Source organism: Vombatus ursinus, unplaced genomic scaffold (assembly GCF_900497805.2).
Source record: "Vombatus ursinus unplaced genomic scaffold, bare-nosed wombat genome assembly UNPS02014807.1, whole genome shotgun sequence".
Classification (NCBI taxonomy): Eukaryota; Metazoa; Chordata; class Mammalia; order Diprotodontia; family Vombatidae; genus Vombatus; species Vombatus ursinus.
Genome location: NW_020954585.1, coordinates 50,347,637 through 50,372,714, shown reverse-complemented (window position 1 = coordinate 50,372,714; position 25,078 = coordinate 50,347,637). Strand labels below are relative to the sequence as shown.

Here is a 25,078-nt window from a genome sequence, read left to right as displayed (position 1 = left end):
GCCTAATGGCTGGCATTATGAAGATTAGCTCACCCTTCTCAGGGAGGTTGTCCCACCCTATTCCTAAAAGTGAATTTGTGGCTGGGAGTGTGGGGGAAGAAGGAATAAGAAACAGAAAAACAGCTTCCACCTACTCATGCCCCACAGCAGAAAAGAAAAAGAACAATTCACCCGGTGTCCTGCTGGTGAAAAAGAGAATATGGAATTTTTTTAAAATTCAGCATTAATTCATCAGTGCTCAAAGAACACTCCCAAAGAGGGAAACAAATGCACTAGTAGAGTTTCTTTCAGCACTAAAGTTCTGTGACTATGAAGCTTAGAGCTAAAGAGTTACTCTTCAGTGATGCTTAAGTTATTTTTCCTCCTCAGTATCTGCCCTCCTTTCCAATGGCCGTCAGTAATGAAGGTCAAAATGCAAGGTCTACCTCCTGCAAAGCCTTATGGTGAATGGGATTTCAGGGTCCAGCTGTTATAAAGGTGTTCTGGAGAAAGACAGGCTCTTGGTGCAAATAAAAGGGACTTCGAAGCAAAAGACAGGAGTCAGGGGTAAGTATGGGAAAAGAGGCATCAAGAGCCTCCATGCATCCAGTGGAGAGCTGTGCCCTACAGTTAATTTCATGTGCTTCCCTCTTTGGACATGTAGTGGCTTACAAGGTTACATGTGTAACCTTGGCCAAGTCATTTAAAGTACTCTAGGCAACTTTAAGTCGACAAGGTGCAGATAAGGGGTCAACCTGCATTGGTAAATGCAGTTTCCTCATCCAGAAGTTCTTGGGTTTGTGTGTGTGTGTATGTATATATACATATATATGTATGCTTATACACATACATGTATGTGTATGTATATATATATGTATATGTGGGTATATATGTGTATATGTATATAGATAGAGATATATAGATATATATCAGTGAAATGATAGGTCTGGTCCCTATCCCCAGTCTATAAACAAACCCTGGTGTGTTTTGACACCAGGGGTCCTCTCCTTCTTCATCCACTACCCCTATGTAGAGCACACTTCAAACATGAGAAGTAGTCAGAGTAAAGCTACCCCAGATAGCTACTCCTGATTTCTCATATCAAGACTAATAAAGAAATGGGATTCTTGATGAGATGCTCTCCTCTGTTAGGATCTCTGGAGACTACCAACACACACACACACACACACACACACACACACACACACACAACCACCAAACCCCAACATTGATCTGTCTGCCACCTTTATTATGAACAGGTCAAAATGCGTATTTTAAAGCAGTAACTTGGCACCAGACAACTGTGTGAAAGGGGTTTTCTTTTCATCCAAACAGGAAAGAGGGGTGGGAGGAGATAATGCAGGAGTATCTGATGGCAGGGGGAAAGCACCACTCACAACAAAGAGGAGGTTACCAAACACATGCCCTCTGATAATCCGATTGAATATCTATATCTACAGGAAACAGCTCTCCAAACAGAAGACAGTAACCTATCTCTTACTTTCAAGTAATTCCAAAAAACCTCAAGGACCCCAAACCACACCTTATCATTACTCCTGTGGGGCAACCTCAGATTATCTACTCTTCCCAGACACAGACTTCTCTGGCTTTCTCCAGTTTTCAGGCCTCCTAAGAAGAGTAGCTGGGGGTTATGATTTTCCATTGGTTCTCCCATCCAAAGGATAAGGCTCTGGCTTTGCAGGACATCCTCTTCTCTTCTCAACAAATTTTCAACTTTCTGGAAAGATTTGTATGGACTGATGCTGAGTGAAGTGAGCAGAACCAGGAGATCGTTGTACACAGTAACAGTCACACTTTTCAATGACTAACTTTAATAGACTTAGCTCTTCTCAGCAATGCAAGGATCTAAGATATCTCCCAAAAGTCTCATAATGGAAAATATTATCCAGAGAAAGAACTATGGAGTTTGAATCCAGATCAAAGTATGTTATTTGCTCTTTTTTTTTCTTCTGTTTTGTTTTGTTTCTTCTTTCTTATGGTTCCTCCTATTGGTTCTAATTCTTCCTTACAACATGACTAATGTGAAAATATGTTTGATAGGAATGTATATGTAGCCTATATCATGCTGTCTTGGGGAGGGAGGTGGGGATGGGGAGAAAATTTAAAACTCAAGCTTATGGAAGTGAACATTGAAAACTAAAAATAAATTAATTAAAAAAATATATTTTTTTAATTTCAAGCTTCCCACAAGGGATAATGAAAGCAAGAACAGCATTTTCTAGTTCCAGGGGTTGAAATGGAAAGGAATGAGGCAGGTTTCTCTATTGCTGATCTTCATGATTGCCCCAAACAATGCTGATACCTAGGAGAGACCTCATTTCATTGAGAATTCATTCCACTGCTTGCCCATCCCCATTTCCAAACAATTCAACAGGTTTCTACAGAAAACACACATGACAGCAGGTGCTATGGATGGTACAAATACGAGACACAACTTTTACCCTTAAGCAACTTACTATCTGATTAGAGTACTAAATCTAACACACACCAGGGAACAACCAACAGAAAAAATACTAGAGAATGCTAGTTTAGAGATGAGAGAGCTCAAAAACCTGTCTGGCACTCAAAGCTCTCCACAAATTGGCTCCAACCTACCTTTTTAGCCTCATCTCACACTTCTTTTTCTCCTTTATGTGTTCTATGCACCAGACAAATTGAACTCCTGACATTATCCCCACCCCTCCCCCATCCACCTTTCTCATCCTGCCCTCACATCTCCATAGCTTTGCTCACCTTACCTTCTCCTGGAATAGCCTCCTCCCATCTCCATCTTCGGATCATCTTCCTTCCTTCAAGGCTATCTCAGGTACAACCACTTCCACGACTTTCCCTGACTGCTAGCTGACAGTGATCTGTCCTGCTTCAAATTTCTCCTAACCTTTTACCTGAACCTTTCCTTTGCCTTGGATTATAATGATTTATAGATTTGTCCTCCCCTCCACCTTCTTATCCCATAAGCTTCTTAAAAAATATAGGGCCTCTGTCCTATCTTACTACTCCCTGAGCCTAGTACAGTTCCTTACACATAATAAGGGCTTAATAAATGTTTCTTGAATTGGATTGTGATAGATATGGGCAAGAGTAGTCAGGGATGATTCATGAAGGACAGAGTAGCCTCTGTTGGGCCTTAAAAGAAAGACAGATAGGGAAAGAGAACTCTACTCAGGGAATATTAGACTGTGAGCACTTTGACAGCAGGGACTCTCATTTGTTTTTCTTTGTATCCTTAGTCATTAGCACAGTGTCATGGTGGATACTTAATAAATGTTTATTTATTGACCAACTGACTGAACAAGTCAAGACCAGAACAAGCAGGAAGTGAAGAGATAAGCAGAGGATTTCTTCAGTGGAACAGTCAGAGATACAACTGTATCGAAGGAAGAGGCTGAATTTGAAGGTCCAAGAACATGAGGTTGAAGATTTGTAAGTGATGGGGAGCCATTGAAGGTTTCTGAGCAGGAGAGTGACAGCATTTTAATAACCAAAATCTCCAACCTTGATTTCCTTCTGTATATAATAACTGTGACAGTTAAAGCAAGAGCTGTCATGTCCTACCTCCTGTCCTAAAAGCAAAGGAATATTATTTAATGATAGCAGGAGTGGAAACGACCCAGCTTCCAAGCTTTGAACCAATACCCTTTCTCAAAGTTCTGTTGTGGGTTCAAACAGAGGAACTTCCTGACGTATTTGGGAGTGTGTCTGCTTTCCCCCAACACCTGTCACAAGCAGGGCCACAACTGCCTGAGAAAGGGTGAACTGCCAAAAGCCAGGAGGAAAGTTGAGTATCAAATCCTACAGCAGGTGAGGGAAAAGGGTTTACTTTACTTCATTCTGACATCTGCCTAGATTGTGAAAACACACACAGACCCATCCCTAGGGTATTGTAAACCAAGGCAATTGCCCTGGGCTCTGGGCTTTGGGAGAATTTCCAGATGGCTGGAGGGGTGGGAGGAGTGAAGGAGAGAAAGGAATTGACTTGGCCAGCTAATAGTTTAAAAACAAACCAAAAAAAACCCACAACTTCAGCTTGTGTGTTTACCTTCCACAGTTATTGTTCTCCCCTCCCAGTCCACCTTCAAGGCTGGTTCATTCATTTCAACAAAAACTTGACCTCCATCAAAATGTTAAGGAACAGAGAAGAGGTGAGCCCTCTTCTCTGTTCCTTAACATTTTCATATATACTATTCTCCAGTCTGCTCACCTGGACCACATGCTTCTCCCACTAACAGCTGGAGTACAGGTGACTGACTCCAGGGGATTGAAGGGGTTCAGTTTAGAAACAACAAGATCCAGGGGGAAGTCCAGGGGTTGATTACTGTTTTTTTGCTCTGATTTTCTCTCATTCTGGTTCTAAACCATTATGACAAATCCCTGGAGTTGTCTACCTAGGAGACTGAATGGTCTTGGAAAAGAGACATTTAAAAGCCTATATCTGGCCTGTCCTTCATCCTTCCTCCTGTTCAACTCATCAGCAAGCAGTTCACCACAAGATGACAAGCAGAGGTTGAAATATTTATTGTTGTTTAGTCATTTTCAGTCATGTCCAATCTCCATGACCCCTTTTTGGGATTTTTTTTGACACAGGTTTGCCTAGAATGGTTTGCCATTTCCTTCTCCAGCTCATTTTACAGATGAAGAAACTGAGGCAAACAGGGTGAAGTGACTTGACCACTGCCACACAGCTAGTAAGTATCTGAGTCTGGATTTGAACTCAGGTCCTCCTGCCTCCAGGCCCAGAGCTCTAGCCACTGCTCCAGTTGAAGATTGGCGAACCTCACCCTTCATTCATTCAACCCAGTCCTCCTAGGGCTTTGAACAGCAAGGGACTATAGAGAGAATTGAACCCAATACCCTCATCTTACAAAGGAAAAAGCCAAAAGGTCTTCTTCATGCACTTGACATTCATTTATTAAGCACTTAAGCGCAACTGTAGCCTAAGCACTAGGGGAGATACAAAGTAAAAAAAACCAAAACCTTCAATCTCAATTTATTGAACACAAAGTACAAGACTTCCTCTCACTTTACGATCCTAACACAGTCTGATCAACCTGTATTTCTCCTTTTTGACTCCTCACTTCCCAAAGCAAGAATTAACAAGACTCTGAAGAAACCCACAAGGCAGTGAGGTGGCTCAATGGATAGAGCGCCAGGCCTGGAGTCAGGAAGCCCTGAGTTCAAATGTGGCCTCAGACACTTACTAGCTGTGTGACCCTGAGCAAGTCACTTAACCTCTGTTTGTCTTATTCCACTCCAGTATCTTTGCCAAGAAAACCCCATGGAGAGTACAGGTGTGATACGGTCCACTGGGTCAGGAAGAGGCAGACACACCTGAACTACTGAACAAGGAAGAAACCCACAGAGCTCCCCACAGGAGCTACTGCCTCCCTTTTTACCCCACCCCTCCACAAAGCCGTTCTCCCCTTCCTCCCCTGCCCATGACAGAGGCCTCTAAGTCAGAACCACCATTTAGACAGGTTTAATTGGCACTTCTGACTGAGTCAGGGTAAAACTTGTAAATCTCCACGGACTCTGTCTGGGTTAAGTCCAGAGGCCACCAGAAGTGTACAGATGTTGACAGCTATTAAAACACAACAGGCAGAAGGGAGAAAGCAACACTGATTCCCTTCACCAGCTCCCTTTATGAGAAGACTGGAGGGGAAAAATCAGAAGACCTGTTCTAGTCTCAGCTCTGTCATTAAATAGTTATGTGATTAAAATAAGATGCTCAACCTTTCTCCTCTTCGGTGTCCACATCAGTAAATTGGGGATACCACTCCCTTCTCCATACGTTTCACTAATTGAGGGGATAAAATTTGAGATAATATGAGAGCACACGTTGAACAGATTTGAGTGCCATACAAAAAATGACATCATCATCTACAAAGTAGGCCCTCAGATGTTGACCATTAGATAGTATTCCCATAGCTCTCTATTCTACTGCTTATAAAGAGACTCTCTCCATCTACCCACCCCACCCCCATCCCCATCCCCAAGAACAGATCTTTGCTTTGAGAAGACGAAAGGAACCAGGCCTGGTGGGAAACAAAGCACACAACTCAAGCCCTTTAAAAGCCAAAACCGTGACTCCGAGCCAGTGGGGAGCAGGACAAGAAGACGTCATCCGGGACGTGCACAGGCACACATGCTTCCAATATGAAGGAGAGAGGAGCCAAGCCTACAGGACTTGGTGAGAGCCAGTATGGTAGAAACAACACAAAGACACATGGCTGGAAGAATGAGCAGCTCGGTAGCCCATCCCCATAACTCCTGGCCCAAGGACACATCACTGGGAAGACCAATTTGGAGGATGGCTCCCCATTCAAATCCCTTAACCAATAAGGATACACTGGGCAACTTGTTGGTGTTTAGCCCCAGGGTAACAACACTAGACTTTGAATCCAAATAATTGGCTTTTATAGAGACCTTTAAAGTTTGCAAAGCACTTTGTATACATTTCCTCATTTGAGGTTGACAGTCACCCTCAAAGGTACAGTATCCACATTTTGCAGCTGAGAAAACTGAAACTCAGAAAGATGAAGTAATTCACTATTAAGCATAAGAGGAAGGATCTGAATCCTGGTCTTTCAAGCTCCAAATCCAGCACCATTAGGCAACACTGCCTCCAGCTCAGACAACCTGGAGCTATGTATGACCTTGAGCAAATCACTTTACTTTTCATCTGTAAAATAAAGGGGATGCACTAAATATCAGTGAAGTCTCTTCTAACCCTAGCTAGTGTTTGAAGCAAGGGGAATATAAAGCAAGATCTTGCCTTCAAGGAATTTGCATTCTGTGAATTAGGGAGAACACGATCAATAAGGATTTATTAAGTACTTAGTATGTGCCTGATAGGTGGCTCAGTGGAAAGAGCACCAAACCTGGAGTCGGGAAGACTCCTCTTCCTAAATTCAAATCTGGCCTCAGACTCTTCCTAGCTGTGTGACCCTGAGCAAGTCACTTCACCCTGTCTGCTTCAGTTTCCTCATCTGCAAAACGAGCTGTAGAAGGAAATGGCAAACCACTCCAGTATCTCTGCCAAGAAAACCCCAAATGTGATCATAAAGAGTCAGATATGACCGAAAAATGACTAAACAACAAAATATTATGTGTCAAGCACTGTGCTGTGTTGTGCTAGGGATACAAAGACAGACAAAAAAAAACACTCCTTGTCTTCAAGAAGCTCACAACAGTAACAATAATCCTTTACATTTATATAAAACTTTCCAGTTTTACAGGAGGCTTTCTTCCTCCAGTCTCTCATTTGATCCTCACAAAATACTATCATCCCCATTTCACAGATGAAGAAACAAAGGTTTATGTAGCTGGATCTTTCCAGAATTTTTCTAATACAGTTACTTACTAACTTATATTGTTGTCCCCCAAAAAATAGTCCCAAAGGAATGCAGAGTAGAGGAAGATTAATAACGCCTAGAGTTACTAGGAAAGGCTTCATGGAGAAGGTGGGACTTGACTAGGTGTTGAAGGATGAGTATGATTTGAAAAGGTAGAAGAGGACATGAAGGTGGCAGGAGCTGAAAAGTAAAACATCCTAGGTCAGGGCAGAAAGGCAAGAATAAGCATGGTGTGTTCATGGGATAGTGAAGGGACCCCCAGAGCAAAATCTTCCATTGTTATTCCCTGATAACAACCCCTAAAACATGACCACAGAAGAGACATCCCTGATGACTATTTCTAAACCATAGGTTTGGTTTAACTAGATCAGCACATTCCTCAGATTTCTCTCTCTTGGTTGGTAATTTAGAAGGTGAAAAAAAGGCCAAGGTCTCACACTGCATCCAGGGCCATCACCAATTGTCCTGACCTATGGCTTTGCCATTGGACTTCAATGATTCTGGAGGCTGATGACTTTGCACAGCCCTGCCTCACTTAACTCCAATTTCACTTGCAAGTCAAGACATCACCCTCCTGATGTCATTGGTCCTCTTTGAGAATGAAGGATGAACCACAATTTAAAAGGTGTGGAAGACACAGAGTTCTAGATACAGTAAGGCTGGACAAGGAACTGCAGTGAGGTATCTCAGCAGCATCAGCTAAGACTAAGGAGATCTTGATCTCTATGTGTCTTGGAAGAAGCCTCTGGTTTACACCACTAGGTCACAAGTCAGGATTACAGTCATGAGAGAACTTCAGGATCCTAATGGAAAAGTTTGGGCTGACTAACTAGGAATCATAGAGGAGCAGCCGTCCAAGGCTTCAAGTTAGAGAAGGATCTATTGAGTCCTACACTATTCCCTAAGCTAGACACTGTAATATACAAAGCCTTTCTCCCTGCCTTTAAGGAGTTTACAATTTAGTTAGAGAAAAAGAAGACAAGACATTTTAAAATTAGGAAATGGGGCAGGCAATGCACCATCAAGACCAAAACATAAGATATGGAAAAAAAGCACTATAAAGATTGAGGAAGGATACTCAGTATTCTCTAAATGCATTTATTAAGCACCCAACTTCCCGGGAAGATATACAAAGAAACCAATTGTCAAAGAATACCCCAGAAGAGGTATGCAGGACTGGAAAATAAAACACAAAAAGACAAATGAACTGTGGATTAATTGCAATGACCAGTTTTGGTGCTGCAGAACAGATAACGAAATTCATTTCTTTCCTTTTAGTAGAGGGTAGTTCCCTCTACTAAATTTTTTTGGAATTACAGTGCAACCTTTTGAATATTCTGCCAAAAATGATTTGGAGTTGCTGGGAGCAAAAGTAATGGACTATATTTGAAAATAACTGTTGTAAAAAACAAAATGCATCAATAAATGAGAGAGACAAAAAGAGAGAGAGAGGAAGGAAGAAAGAAAGAAAGAAAGCAAGAAAGAAAGAAAGCAAGAAAGAAAGAAAGCAAGAAAGAAAGAAAGCAAGAAAGAAAGAAAGCAAGAAAGAAAGAAAGCAAGAAAGAAAGAAAGAAAGAAAGAAAGGAAGAAAGAAAGACAGGAAGGAAGAAAGACAGGAAGGAAGAAAGAAAGAAAGGAAGAAAGAAAGGAAGGAAGAAAGAAAGACAGAAAGAAAGAAAGAAAGAAAGAAAGAAAGAAAGAAAGAAAGAAAGAAAAAGAAAAACAGGGCTTAGGAATCAAAAGATCTGGGTCCAGGCCCCAGTTCTACCACTTGCTAGCTGTGTAAATTTGGGCAAATCTTTTGCCCTATCTGGGTCTCAGTTTCCCCATCTGTAAAATGAAATGGTTAGATGAGATGATCTCTCAAGTCCCAGTAGCTCTAATATTCAATGATATGGGTGTATTTGGTCACATTCTGCAGGATAAAAGCTGTACCCAGTTAGGTATTTAAGTTATGAACAGACCAAGGTAGGAGGTATTTTTAAGTGAGGAGAAGAGACTAGATCAAGGGTGGGTTACCTGCGAGCCTGAAGGCCACATGTGACCTTCTAGAAACTCAAGTGCCGCCCTTCAATCAAAGGCCTGAAGGTTCCCCACCCCTGGACTAGGGCCACAGGAAATTCAAGAGAAACAGTACCTAAGAACCAAGATGGCACCACCTCTATCACCCTTCCTCAACTCCACACTTCTCAGAGCATGGCCTCTCCAAGGAGAGGCAAAGTCTCTGAGATATAATGATTCATGCCTTGACAAGAGGCACTGAAGCTCAAAGCCTTGATCCTAGCCTCAGGTCTCAATCAAACAATAAGCATTTATTAAACGTTTACTACGCGCCATGCACTTTACTAGGGGCTAGGGATAAAAAAGGCATTTGTGTCTTCTAGGGAAATCTGGGACTGGGTACCAAATCACAAAATCCCAATACTAGTCACTGACAATAGGTGATCTTCAGCATCCCAAGGGTACCCACTGAGGACCTGTGTATTCTACAGAGTAACAAAGAACAGAGATGAAGTCCCAGTCCTGATACTCTATCATCTGCAAAAGCAACAGCAGGCTCATAAGGATCCTGTTTACATCAGTAAATAAGAAAGTGCACCTGTCTAACTTGGTAGAGGAATCTGATTTCAGTACAGATTGGTCCTAAAGAAAAAGAAAAATACCTCCCCCACCTGCTTGTTCATGACTAAAATTCCTTTAACTGTAAAATGAAATAAGAGACTTTGTCCCTTCCCACCAAATTTTGAGATTGGTTCTAAGAAAAGAAATACAACCAATTTACACTAAGATGTTCATATAAGGTCCCAGGATCATAAAAGTACCTTTAGGGGATAATACAGTTCAATACCTTAACATTTTTTTTAACAGCTGAGAAAACTAAAGCCCACAGAGGTCACTAACTTGACCAAGGTCACATAGATAGTAAGCCACAGAGATGGGATTCCATCTCAGATCCCATGATTTCAAGTTGAGCACTCCAAACTCAAAACTTTTTTCCCTGCTTCCCCCTAGGTCTCTTTCCTAATTTTGCATAGGAAGATGGGGAAGAGACTTGGGAACTAAAGGAAGAGGAGGATGACAATGAGAGCCAAGATGGAAGACTGCAGAAAGGGGAACCTAAAGGAAGAAAACTTTGTCGGCCGGTGCTTTTTGACAGTCATTGCTAGGCTCCCCTCTGAAGAGAATGTAAGTTCCTTGAGGGCAGGATTGTTTTATCAATCAAAAAACATTTATTAAGGCTTATTTGTATTGAAGGTACTGTGCTATGCACTGAAGACACAATGAAAAGAAAAATAAAACAACATGGTTCCTCTACTTAAGAAACACAATCCAAAGGGGAGACAACATGCAAACAACCAGATGGGTACAATGTAAATGAGAGAGCAGAGAGGTGGTGACTGGATAGAATGCCCAGCCTGGAGTCAGGAAGACCTGAATTCAAATCTAGCCTCAGACACTTATTAGCTGTGTGGCCCTGGGCAAGTCACTTAACCCTGTTTGCCTCAGTTTCCTCATCTATAAAATGAAAAAGGAGATGGCAAACCACTTCAGTATCTTTGCCAAGAAAACCCCAAACGGGTTCACAAAGGGTCAGACACAAATAAAAGGACTGAACAATAACAAATGAGAAGTAATCCCAGAGGAAAGGCTCTTGTAGTGAAGGGGGACAGGAAAGACTTCTTGAAGAAGGTGGGATTTGAACAGAGTCTTGAAAGAAAGCCAAAAAAACAAGGAGATGGAAGTGAGGAGGATTTTATTTTATCTTTGCCTCCCCGGTACCGAGCAAAGTGAATGGCATTTAGCAGGTACTTAATAAATGCTTGCTTATTGAGTGGAAAGGGTTTCTTAAGATTTCTTTTACTCCCAGAAAGAAAGCAACGTTGGCCTGGAGGGAAAGCCTTGACAATCCTATTGCCTCCACCCTGACTGCTTAGCATGCCCCTACCGCTAGGAAAAAGGGAAGCAGAGAGCCTTCCTGAGATGAAAAAATAGAAAGGATAAGCTTCCTCCACCGGCTGGCTTCCCCATTCCCTCCCCCCTCACTTTGGCTTATCTCTCCCCAAACAATAAGAACTCTTAGCTGAACACTGCAGTATGACTCAGATGAAGTCGGTTCCCATCTCCAGATGCAACTCCCTCTCTTCTGGGAGAGACTTTAGCCAGGACCAGGAAGTGCTTCCCTGTAGCTCCAAAGGGCAGCGTGAGGGCCCACACTGGTATTCCCAGAGGTAAGTAAGGGCTGGAGTCTGTCATCCACCATCAGTATATCTAACCCAGACACCCTCCTTGACTTCATTATCTAGTCTGGTCACTAGGGCTTGGGCATAGCTCACAATTGCCCTCCTCCCCAGAGCCTTTTCCCATAACCTGCTGCAAAAAAGACTGACTCTGGGCCAAAGGCCAATGCAGAATTGTGTAGAGGAGGGGAGGGAGCAGTGAAATTCCAGGAGATGCCCAAGATGAAGGATACCTAACAACCTCTCTTCCTCTGAGGTTGACTCAGCTTCACAGAACACTGGTCCTTAGGGGAGGTGTGGACTGAAATATGCAGGTGAAGATAGATGGGAACACATGGGCACCCAAAGACGCACATACACACACATGCACACATACACACACCAAGTCCACCAAGGAGGGACTGATGCCAAAGGCCCAAACCACATATTTAGAGCTTTCCTCCCATCCACCACCATCTCTAACAAGCACCCCCCAGGGCCTCTGACACTCGAATTCAGCTGCCATCACAAGCAGCTTTCTCTCCTGGACACTTCAGACAAAGGCAGCTGCCCCCAGTGGTCCAAGTGGGTACCATTGTCTCCAGGCAGAGGAGATACTAATCAGGCCTCCTCATAAGAAAAGCACCCATAAACCCCACACAACAAATGATGCAACTCCCTCCCTAAAAGAGTCTCCCATACCTCAGCAAAGCACTGAAAGCCATTCCTTGTAATGCCCTCTTTTGAGGTGAGAGGGTACCAAGAGGAAGATTGTTTGCTCCACGGGACACTTGTCACAGGCCTGATATGCACCAGCACAGCCTTGTGGCAGAACACCCTCCCCACCATGAACTCCCTCAGGCCTCCAGACTCATCCCAAGACTAGGATGCCCATTTTCTCAGAATACACATGGACTCCAAGGATTGGACAAACTAAGCAGTCAAGCCTTCGGCTCCCCAAAAGCCTGGGAACCATTTCCCTTGCCATGCTAGCATGACTAAATTCAAATCACCTCCTTCCTTCTTTTGTTGATGACTGTTTTACTAGAGTTTACTAGAGTTCAGCTAACTGCTCCAGTGTCAAGTGCAAGGGATCCTCCATGCACCTCAGCAATCTAGCCCAGCTTCTCTCTAAACCCCACATTCATTCATTCCTCTCAGCACCCACCCCTTACCCCCTCTAAGTAGGAAACCACCCCCAACCACTCTCAAGCCACACAAAGCAGAGTCAAGATCCTTAAAGTTGCCAATATTAAAACAAGAAAGAAATTAGCACGTGCTCAAACCCTAAGGTCTCACCAAGGGAAAACCTCTGTCTAGGAATTTCAAGGCCTCAGTTTACCCCTCTCGTTTAACGAAGGGGTTAGACTAAATGATCTCCAGGGGCCTTTCCAATTCTAGCATTCTGTGATTCTGTGAGGCTATAATTTAGAGCAGAGGAAGAGGAGATGGAAAGAAAGGAAACAAGCATTTATTAATCACCTACTATGAGTCAGGCACTGTGCTCAGTGTTTTACAAACATTATCTCATTTAATCCTCAAAACAACCCTAGGAGGTAGGTACTACTATAATCTCCATTTTTTAATTGAGGAAATTGAGGCAGAGAGAGGTTAAGTGACTTGCCCAGAGTCACACAGCTAGTAAATGTCTGAGGCCACATTTGAACTCAGGTCTTCCTGACTCCAGGCTCAGTTCTCCATCCACATTTCAACATTTAAAATTATTCAGTGGTTAACTCTGAGGCAACATGGTGCTATATAAAGAGCACAGGACTTGGGAGTCAGAGGACCTGGGTTCAAATTCTGACTATACTGCTTATTAGCACAATGATCAATTTTCTCATCTGAAAAATCAGGAGACTGAATCAGATAATCTCTAAATAAAGTCTCTTCCAGATCAAACTCTACCTCATGCATTTAAAAGAAGCAGGAGGACCCAGAAAAAAAATTGGAAAAAAAAATTTATCTTTCTCCCTTCTTGGCAGAGGTGGGTGCATATGGGTGGGGAATATTGCATACACCATCCAACAGTTAATGTGCTTGTTGGTTTTGCTGAATTGGCTTATGGGAAGAGGGAGTAGGAGAAATATATTCAGAAGTGAAGATGATACAAAATCAAAAGCTATATATAAAAGCAAAAATAATTTTTTGAGAAGGGAAAAGGAAAGAAAGAATATGTCAGCACTTGCAAAGAGGATGGGGAATGGTAATATTTCTCAAATCTAATCAAGAGACAAGAACAACGGAAAACAGGCATTCCTACAAGAGCGCCATGCAAGCAGTTCCCTGAAACAAGGGAGGCTGGCTGGGCCCTAAGTTTATCAGCATTACTGCCAACTTTCCTGAGTAACCACAAACCACACACAGCCCACAAGTAGTATGGCCATTGTGGGCATACAAGGCAAGCCCACCTCCTAGACAGATGTCTGTCAGTCACTCCACCATAGATCTCTGAACTCTGGCCAGGGAAGACAGGACAACAATTGACTGGTGTGTATAACATCCAGTACAAGAAGGATGCCCAACTTATTTTTCAGACCTCCCCCCAAAAACAGTCCCATGAAACTGATCAGCAATACCCATAATGAAAGGTACAATCAATCAATCAACATTTATTAAGCATCTGTTATGTGCCAGGCAACCATACTAACCAACCAACCAACACAAGACCCAGAGGAGATGGTGACTCCCCAGGGAGATGACCATATGGGAAATACCCGATAAAATCCAGAGTGGCCTTAACCTCCCAGGTAATCAGACCCTGCAGAGCTACTGGAATTGGATACCACAAACAAATGTGAACACAACTGTCTTCAAGAAAGAAATCCCAACCGCCAGCTCCCCACTGGCCACTTCACTTGCAAGGGGGAAAAAAGTTAGCTTGGCAAGGGAAAAGATCACTTGACCTCCTGGGACTGGGTCAATGATAAACTCAAGGTTTGTCCTGGGTGCAAGACCAGCCAAGCCTCAGGTCCAAAGGGTAGGCAAAGAAACTGGCACCTGACAGACTTGAGGGTGACTTTGTTCTACTGCCCACAGAGATAAAGGTGGAGTTCACCATCAGTCTAGAGCCACCACCAGGCCCCACAGTTTGTCTATGCAAGCCACTTCTGCATCTTTTGTAGAGAGTACCCAGGAAGGCAAAAATGGTGAGCAATCAAGGAAGAAACACAGCTCAATAAGCCGACACAAATCACTGCAGCTCCTTCCCAACCCCGAGAAGAGACAGGGCCCCAGGCACCCTACAGTGGTTTCAAGGAGACAGCTGGACAGTGTTAAAGCCAGGCCAAGAGACAGAGGCTCTTCTGCAGAGACCAGGTTCTCACACAGCTTTAACTGAGCTTTAACTGTTACCTTCCACCTCTCTCTTCTCCTGCCAGAGTACTTTGTTTACACTGATTAGAGGCTGTCCTCACCACAGTCCCAGGCAGGAAAGCACAAGCCCCAGAACCACAAAAAAGGGACCCTGTCCAAGAGTCCTGGTACCTTGGGTTGTGGGGTGGGGACGGGTAATCCACCTGCTGGAGTCCAAAGCCCGGGGCGGGGTGGGGGGGGGTGTTGCAGGGAGGCTCAGAGATCTCTGAAGCAAGTGGGAGCTAGCTCCTTTTCAAGCCCTCCCAAAGGGGACCTCTCCTGTGGCGGGGAGGTGGGGGATGGGGAGGAGGTGGACTATGGAGAAAAGGGATGAGACGTATGGAGGGAGAAATGAGATGGAATGGGGCATAATTTCATCCTCTCATGCTGCTCTCAAGCTCTGTATTAAACTATGATCCCTAAAACTAGACCAGGGGGATTTTTCTATCCTGTGTTTACCAAGTGAGATTCTATATCCCCTTCCTCACCAATGCCCAATCACCGTATTCTCTGGAAAGGCCCTGATCTGGGTAAGAGGAACCCAGATTGCAATATCCCTCCCTACACCAAAGTGTCTAAAATGGAAGAGTGCCTCCGCAGCCCTTCGTCCGTTCCAGCCTCCCCACCCCACCGTGGGTGCCACGGAAGGCGGAGCGGAGGAGCCCTGGGGAGGCTGCCCAGTCACCCCCGCACGAACACGGACACCCGTGGGGGGGTGTGGGGGAGGTGACACTCACCTGCTGGTATTCCGTGTCCTCGGGCCGGAACTGGCTGCTCGTCGTCTCCCACTGCAGGTTGAAATGGGGCAGCCGGTGCAAGAGATTCACCCACCAGGGCGCGGAGTAGCTGACCCCGGCCATGGGCCCGGCTGTCCGCAGGGGATTCCGAGGGGTAGGGGTGGACGGCTGGGGTGGGATGGGAAAAAAAGTGGGGGGGGAGATGCCTGCCTCCTGGCCGCCTCTCCCTCCCTCCCTCCTCTTCCTCCGCCTCCCCTGGCTCCCCGGCCTTGGCTTTGCTCAGCCGCGTGGGGCCCCGGTTGCCATCAGGCTCCTACTTCTCTTGGGGCTCCCGGGCAGGTTGACTGATGCGGGGAGGGTTAGGGGGCCAGGGTCCCCCGCTGCCCGGACGGCGTTCTGCCCGCTTCCCGCATCGCCGGGTCTGCAAACGAGCCAGCAGCCTGAGCGCCCCCGACGTGCAGCGCTGCACTCCGCTGCGCTCCTCTCCCCGATCCTCTCCTCCCCACCGCCTGCTCTTTGTTCGCAACCGCTGCCACCGCCGCGGCGAGAGCTGAAGCTCCCCGCCTCCCCACCCCCAGTCCACCCCCACCCCCACCCCTACCCCCACTTCCACCCGCCGCGCCCCCTTAGCCTCCATTGGTCCCGCTTCCATGGAGCCACGCCCCCTCCCGTTTATGGGACGCGCCCTCTACCCCCAAGACCGGTTCTTCCCCGGCTCTCCTTCCCATCCGCTAATTCAATACAGTCCTCCTGGAGTTGGTGAGCGATTTTAAAAGCCCACGCCATGACCGTGGGCCGGGTGTTGCCGAGACGGAGGTCAGCCTCTTGGGAAATAGGATTTCGAGGACTATGGACTATTGAGTATTTCCATGGTGGCATCTTTCCAAGAAGCTGACTTTAGCTGAATACAATGCAATGTAAACATTTAATCTTCACGCCGTCTGTCCAGTATTGTCTGAGTTCATTAAATGGCTCCTGCCTAACCACAGCCTCCTCAGGTCAGTAAGTCAGGCTGTCAACCCCTAGAGGGCAAGGGCTCAGTCACCCTCCTAACCCTAGAAGCAGCCGGTCTGGGAGGGCCTATGAAGACAGACAATCAAGTTTTGTATTTTGTCTCGGTTTTTTTTTCGTTTTTTATTTTTTGTTTTTTTTAATGATGATACAGACAGACTTGGAGACGGGAACTGAATTCTAGTCTCTGCCCTGCAATTATTACCCTCCCTAGCCTCACCTGCCAAATAGAGATAATAATACAGCCTGTCTTGCCTACCTCACAGGGATAGAATGAAATAAAGTAATATGCAGATAGATGTCACAGTAGTTATTCAAATTCAAATAGTAATTCAAATATGATATAAGATGCTTATTAGCTCTTTGACCTTAGGCAAGTAACTTCATTTCTCTGCCTCAGTTTCCTTATCTATAAAAAAAAAAAAAAAGGATATCATCACCTACTTCCTAGGGTTAAGATAATATGAGAGAACATTTGTAATGTGCTTAGCATAGGTGCTATGTAAGTGGTGCCAGTCATTATTAAATAAGTTTAAAAGCCCAATTTTTTTTTTTGGTTCAGTTCTGTCTCACTCTTCATGACTGCATTTAGGTTTTCTTGGCAAAGATACTGGAGTGGTTTGCCATTTCCTTCTCCAGCTCGTTTTTACAGATGAGGAAACTGAGGCAAACAGGGTTAAGTGACTTTCCCAGGATCACAGAGTTAGTAAGTGTCTGAGGGCAGATTTGAACTCATGAAGAGGAGTCTCCTGACTCCAGATTGGGTGCTCTTTCCACTGAGCCACTAGGTGCATAGTAAGTGCTTAATAAATACTTTTTTATAATAACAAATTTTTTTTAAAAAGCCTATGTCTAAATACCTATATCTGTCTATAGCTATACCTAAAAGCCTTATATTAGTGATTCTTATCTCGGGATAGATTTCAGGGGATCCATGAATTTGTATGGTAAAAAAAAATCTTTATTTTCACTAATTTCTAATTGAAATTTACCATTTCTTTCAATTATTTAAAAATATTACTTTTGAAAAGGGATCTATAGGTTTCACCAGGATGCCAAAAACAGTCCATAACACACAAAAGTTAAGGCCACCTACTCTATGTTAATATAACTCCCAAGACTGAGAGGTGTCAGGAGGTTTAACTGCTCCATTTTACAGATGAGAAGACTAAGTGATTTGCCCAAAGGCATGTATCTTCTTCAGAGACAGGCTTGAAACACAGATCCTATGACTTCTGAGCCCTAAGTCCTCCTCTCATGCTTCATCCTAGAATGGATGAGGATCTGGAAGCAAGAGCTAGTGAAGCAAAAGCTACGTAAGGCAAGTGCTATAGGACTAGAAAGGCTTCATGTACACAGGCCCACTAGATGACCTGACCTTATATCTACCCCTGGAGGACCAGCCTAATTCAGAATAGCTCACTTATTAGGTGGTTGGTCGCCAGGGTGATAATATTTTTAGTCCACAGCAATTCATGAAGGAGCAGAGAGGTTATAACCTACCTGGGTGGAAGGATCGTCCATACTGATGAAATCATAATCTTCTGAAGTAAAAAGTATAGAGAGATCAGGTATTATAACTGTTATTAGCATCCTGAGCCACACCCCTGGGGCCTTGTCAGAGTATCAGCTCTGGCTCACAGTCCCTGCTGGGGATTTTTCAAAGCCCTAAGCTTTCTAGTCTGGTATTAGTCACTGCTGCGTTCTATTTCTGTTCATCCCATTTTCTGAGTCAGGGGCTCTCCAATTCTGATTTTTTGCATATTCCCTCTCCCCCAAAGCTCTTATGGACCCTTTTTCCCAACGTGGTTGTGAAGCCCTCTACTAGAAAATGGGGCCACTGAGTTAGCAGTGGGCTGCAGAAACTCCATTTGTTTAGACCAGCTCCTCTCTTAAGAGATCATATTACACTTTAGGATTTACAAAGTGCTTTCCTCACACCTTTGTCAAATTCTGCCCCAATATTGTTCAGTCGTTTTTTTCAGTCATGCCTTACTGTTCATGACCCCATTTGGGTTTTTCTTGGCAAATATACTGGAGTGGTTTGCCATTTCCTTTTCCAGCTCAATTTACAGATGAGGAAACCAAGGCAAACAGGGTAAAGTGACTTGGCCAGGGTCACACAGGTAGTAAGTCTAAGGCTGGATTTAAACTCAGGTCTTCTTGACTCTAGGCCCAGTGCTCTGTTCACTGCACCACCTAGCTGTCCAGCAGCCCAATGACTCTCTTCCAAATCTGTCACTTATCACAACCACTCACTTTCCCTGAAGGTAACACTACAGAGATTTCTCTCTGTCCCACCATCTGTTTCTTGCCTGCTCTAATTCCAAATATAAGGTTTCAGTCCCCTGATTCTTTTCTTCTTTCAGCAAAGACTCTAGTCCAGGGCTTCTTAACCTTTTTTATGTCATGGATGTCCAGTGGTATGCTCATAAATGTTTAACAAACAGCTCTCTAGAAAAAAAATTATTGTAAGACGCACTATTAAGTTTAATCTGAATTATTAACATTTTCTCTATCACTTTCTTATCTGGACAATCAACAAAACAAAAAATCAAGTCCTGATGTGTAGCTATTGCTTATTTCTGAGGTGGAAATGCTCACACCGAAAATTTAACAATTGGCTCTAGGGGCCCAATGGACCCCTTTGGCAGCCTGGTGAAGCTCATGGACCCCTTCTTAACACAGAGTTTTTAAGTGCATAAAATAAAATATGTAAGATTATAAAGGAAAACAATTACATTTAAGTGTAGTTATGAATTTTTAAGAGTCCATGGATACCAGGTTAGGAACTCGTACTTTAGATAATACCGTAACTTTTCTATAGTCTGATGTGCCTTTGCTAAACTCTAAATCAAACATTCGATTTTCTGTTTAAATCTCACCCAAATGGAACCTGTTTATTTGTGTATTTTCTGTCCCATGAAATGCAGTTGAAGGATATCACCAGAGAGATTATGTAACCATAACAGAAGGTGGGCTGGTCATGTAGTGAGGCTAAGGGTTAACTAATGTGGAAAGGGTACCAGTGGACCTGTGATCTCAGCCACTTCACTTAACCTCTCTTTGACCAGTTTCCTCATCAGTGAAATGAGAGGGGGATTCGACCAGATGACTTTTAATGGCCCTTCCAGTTAGACATTATTGCCATTTCTAGAGGATGGACCCCAGCATGTTGGATGGGCCCTCTCCACCTTTGGGAGAACATGGAAAAAGAGCTACATGTAATAAGAGAACATGGGTGAGTTGAGATCTGCCCTGTTGAAGAAAGTTCCCATGAATACCCACATCAATGGGATTAAAGACTCATCTCAGTAGGTAAATAGTGAAATGAAGATGACATAAGAGTCAATGTGATACAGTACAAAGTGGGTAGAGTTCTGGACATCTGGGTTCTGATCCCTGACTCTGCTGCCAACTTACAGTGTGACCCTTTGCAAGTAACTTCTCTGGGACTCTTAAGTAGCAGGTTAAAAATTATCTTTAAGGTCCTTTCCAGCTTTAAAATTCTCAGGACTGAGTCTATGATCCTACGAAAAGCCAAGGGTCAGTCATTGTGAGAGGAGGAAAATAACTTGCATTTGTAAAGTTTTGCTTTTCTCCTTATTGATAACTTTTATTGAAATACTAGGTGACACAGTGGATAGAGCACTGGGTTTAGAATCAAGAAGACTCGTCTTCCTGAGTTCAAATCCATCTCAGACATTTACTAGCTGTGTGACCCTGGGCAAGTCACTTAACCAAGTTTACCTCAGTTTTCTCATCTAGAGAAGGAAATGCCAGACTCTAGTATCTTTGCCAAGAAAACCCCCAGTGGGGTCCTGAAGAGTTGGATATGACTGAACAACAACTAATAATAATAGCATTTATGTAACATATTGAGTTTTGCAAAGTGCTTTATTCATTATCTCATTTGATTTTCACAGCAACCCTGTGAGGTAGGTATTATTATTATTCTCATTTTACAGATAAGAAAACTGAGGCTGAGAGTGACTTGTCCACTGCCATACCACCTATAAGTGTCTGAGACAGGATTTGAACTCAGGTTTTCCTGATTCTAACTGCACACTCTATTCACTGTACTGCCCATTGACAACTTTTAAATATTCCACAACTGTTAACTAAACAATCCAATCCTAGTCAATGTTGATGTTGAGAAGTTTCAGTCATGTCCAACTCTTCATGACCCCATTTGGGGTTTTCTTGGCAATGATACTGGAGTGGTTTGCCTTTGCCTTCTTCAGTTCATTTTACAGATGAGGAAACTGAGGCAAACAGGGTCACACAGCCTCTGTCTGAGGCCAGACTCAAGAAGAGTCTTCCTGATTCCAAGCCCAATGCTCTGTCCATTGTGCCACCTGGCTGTCCCCATCCTATAGTCAATATTAAGCCTCAACCTATGAGGTCAGTGAGTTTCATTTTTCTTTTCTATAGGCAAAGAAAGTGAAATTTGGGATCATTAATGACTGGCCAGAACTAAAGAAAATGTGAGGCAAAGCTCAAATTCCCCATTTCTAGGCCGCCTGCCCAGTTGCCTTTTAATTTACGATGGTTAGGATTAATGAGAGCTGGGAATGATTTATTAACTAGTTTGTGTGGCTCTGGAGTCTTGGCACTTAACTGCTCCAGTCAGAACTTGAGCTCCAATCCATAAAGCCATCTCAAAGTGTGAGCCTAATAAACTGCTAGGTAAGTCCCACGTGGACAAGACACAGGGCTTCTAAGAACCACATTTCTGGGCAGATAATAAAAGTAAATGGGGAAAAGGAAAAGCAAGTGAATGAACTAGATGCCAAAAAGAGGGAACACAGGACAGGGAGTTAGGCCCGGCTGTCACAGTATCTAGAGTCGAATCAAACAATCAGTCAGCATTTATTAAGCACATACTATGTGCCAATGCCAAGCTCTGGAGTTACAAAAAGAGGCAAAAAACAGCCTCAAGGAGCTTACAACCCAATGGGGGAGACAATATGCAAACAGATGTATACAAAATAAACTATCTACAGGATAAATAGGAAATAATTAATGGAGGGAGGGTGCTGGAATTAAGAGGGGTTGGGGAAAGCTTCCTGTACAAGGTGGGATTTTAGTTGGGACCTAAAGGAAGCCAGGGAGGTCAGTAGTTAGAGCTGAGGAGAGAGAATGTTCCAAGCATGGAGGACAGCCAGAGAAAATGCCTGGAGCTGAGAGATGGGGTGTCTTTTCATGGAACATGACAGCATCACTAGACTGAAGAATATATATTGGGGAATAGGGTATATAAGAAGACTGGAAAGGCAGGAGGCTAAGTTATGCATGGCTTTGAATGCCAAAAAGAAGATTTTGTATATGATCCTGGAGGCAATAGGGAGCCACTGGAGTTTATTGAGCAAGGGAGTGACATGATTGAACCTAGGGTTTAGGAAAATAACTTTAGTGGCTGAATGGAGGAAGAATTAAAGTAGGGAGAGACTTGAGAAAGGCAGACCCATCAGCAGGCTATTGCAGTAATCAGAATGTGAGGTGATGAGGTCGTGAACTTGAGTGGTGGCAATGGCAGAGAAGAGAAAGGGGAGTATTCGAGAAATGTTGTGAAAATGAAGTCGGCAGGCCTAGGCAACAGCTTGGATATGGGCAAGGGGAGGGTGGGGGTGGTGAGAGAGAGTGAAGAGTCCAGGATGACTCCTAGGTTGTAAGCCTTAAGGAATGAGAGAGTAATGTTGTCCTCTACAGTAATGGAGAAGGTAGGTGTGAGGGAGGGTTTGATAATCAGTTCCGTTTTGAACATATTGAGTTTAAAATGTCTACCAAACAGTTTGAGAGGCATTTAGAGGTGCAAGATTGGAGGTCAACTGAGAAATTTGAGATTAGTCAGCGTAGAGATAGTAATTAAATCCCCAGTTGATAAGATCACCAAGTGAAGTAGTATAAAGGGAGAAGAGAAAAGGATCCGGGACTGAACCCTGAGGGAAACCTACAGTTAGAGGGTGTGATCTGGAAGAGAATCTAGCAAAGGAGACAGAGAAGGAGTGATCAGGTAGGTAGGACAAGAACCAGGAGAAGGTAGTGTCTGTCCCAAAAACCTAGAGAGGAAAGAATATCAAGGAGGAGAGAGTAGTTAACACAAAGACAGAGACAGAGAGACAGAGAGAGAGAGAATGAGGATAGAAAAAAAGCCATTGGATTTATTGACTAAGAGATCATTTGTAACTTTGGAGAGAATAGTTTTGATGGAATAATAAAGGTTATTATAAGGTTAGAAGCTGGATTGTAAAGGATTAAGAAGGGGGTGGGGAAAGAGAATGGAAAGAAAATCCTGACTCCATAATGCCCTTGTGCCTTTGGGCAAGTCAATTAACCTCTCTGAGGCTTAGTATCTTCAGCTATAAATATATGATGCCATGACCTAGGATTGGGTTCTACTCCTACCTAAATGTAACATTAATTGGAGAGTTGAAAAGGGGAGTCCCTTATTAAATTGATGATTTATGTTTGGGTCTTTGATTGCATCACCTTATGGAAAGTATGGACAAATCATAGGGTCATAGATTTGGGGATAGGAGGGACCTTAGAAAGTCATTGAGTACAATACCCTCATTTTACAGATGAGTAAACTGAGGCACAGTTGCTAAGTGCCTTGCCCAAGGTCACATATGTAGTAAGTACCAGAGCCAGAATTTGAACTCAGACCTTCTGATTCCAAGTCCAATATACTTCATTGTACCACATTGCCTCCATATAATGGGAAAAGGGGTTTGCCTCTCTAGTAAGTTCATTTCCTTTCTGGGAGAATCCTATGATCAATATATTTGGATCTTTGGGAGGGGAACCTCAGAAGTCATATAAGTCAACTCCCTTATTTTATAGTTGAGGAAACTGAGACCCAGGATGGTTAAGTGATTTGTCCAAAGTTGCACAAGTAGTAAGCGGCAGAGGCAGTATTCTAATGATCTCCAGTCTTCTAGATCTAAACCTAGCACTCTCTGCTCAACTAAACTGACATGGTCCAAGACCTCAGGATAGAATTATAAGACTGGATACCTGTTTGGTCTTCAGGGAGAAGTGAGACTCACCAGAATGTCAGGGATGGGGGAGAATGAACCCAAAGTTCAGTTCTTTTTCACAGGGATTTAAAATCACGAAGTTGTACTATAAATCTGGGGATCTGTATTAGTGAAAAATGGCCCTCACCAAAGAGGATCAATTGTATTGACTATTTATGAGCTACAGTGCAACCTTCATGTGTTTTCTGCATTATCTGTAGGGTGGAATAAAAGCTGTCCTGCACTAAGCATATTTATTGTACCTTGAGTACTTACATAGTTTCTTTTGATCCACAACCTAGACATTACAATCTATATTCTGAGATTTTTTCTAGAGGCAATTCTGGAGAGAATCACTATTACTATATACATACACACACACACGTATGCACATTGTTGTTGTCCCTCATTCTTGAAGAGGACCAAAATAATATCACCATGTTAGAGTCAAGGTCCTGTGTGTCCAACTGTGGCTGAGCATGGAATGCTTTAAAAAACGGGTTGGGCACAAATAGTCTATGTGAACATTTGGAGTGGACTCTTTAAATTTGCACATCACATATATACAGGGGGAGGGAGAGAGAGAGGGAGAGAGAGAGAGACAGAGAAACAGAGAGAGAGACAGAGACAGAGACAGAGACAGAGAGACAGAGAGGGGGAGACACAGAGAGAGAGAGAGAGCACATTTGCTTGGATGCATTTGAGAGGTACATTTGTTGGGGTATGTTGAGAAATGTCTTAACTGGTCTCCTATTGACATTTTCTCTCTCTCCAATCCATCCTTCCACAAAACTGCTGAAGTGATCTTCCTAATGCATAGATCTGGTCATGTTAACTCCTTGCCAAAAAGCCTCAGTGACTCCCTATTGCCCAAAGGACAAAATCCAAATTCCTTAACTTGGCATTTAAGGTTCTCACCACTTTGGCTCCCAATGACCTTAGAGCCTCATTTCATATTAAACTTCGAATACCTTGTGTTCCAGTCAACCTGGACCATTAGCTATTCCCTAAATTCGACCTGACATCTCTCATCTTCATTCTTTCATATGACCCATACCTCATGCCTGGAGAACATGCCTTCCTCTCTGCATTCCATTTTCCCTCTCTTCTTTCAAGGCTCAGCCCAGGTGCCCCCTCCTCCATAGAGCCTTCCAGGATCTCTATCAACTAAAAGTCTTTTCTCTCTCCTTGAATTTTTCTACAGCACACTGTATTTCTCCTTTAGTTCTATCCCACTACACCTTGTGTTGTGTTTATTAAAGTGCACGTTGTATCCCCCCATTAGATCCTAAACTATATCAGTGAAGAAACTATTGTTTTCCCATGTGTCTTTACCCCTCAGCGTTACATGCTGTGATTGTTGGTGATGGTGGCCAGTATCTTTG

General features: G+C 43.6%; 1 protein-coding gene across 1 annotated transcript in view; it reads right to left on the bottom strand.

Annotated features, from left to right (window-relative positions):
* The window catches only part of TTYH3 (tweety family member 3), a 185,932-nt gene extending 169,831 nt beyond the window's left edge, over positions 1 to 16,101 (bottom strand). Inside the window, exon 1 of the mRNA XM_027874545.1 lies at positions 15,661 to 16,101. Within this exon, the coding sequence (XP_027730346.1) occupies positions 15,661 to 15,783 (123 nt within the window). The 5' untranslated portion in view covers positions 15,784 to 16,101. The remainder of the gene's footprint in view (positions 1 to 15,660) is intronic.
* Between the last annotated feature and the right edge of the window lie 8,977 nt (positions 16,102 to 25,078).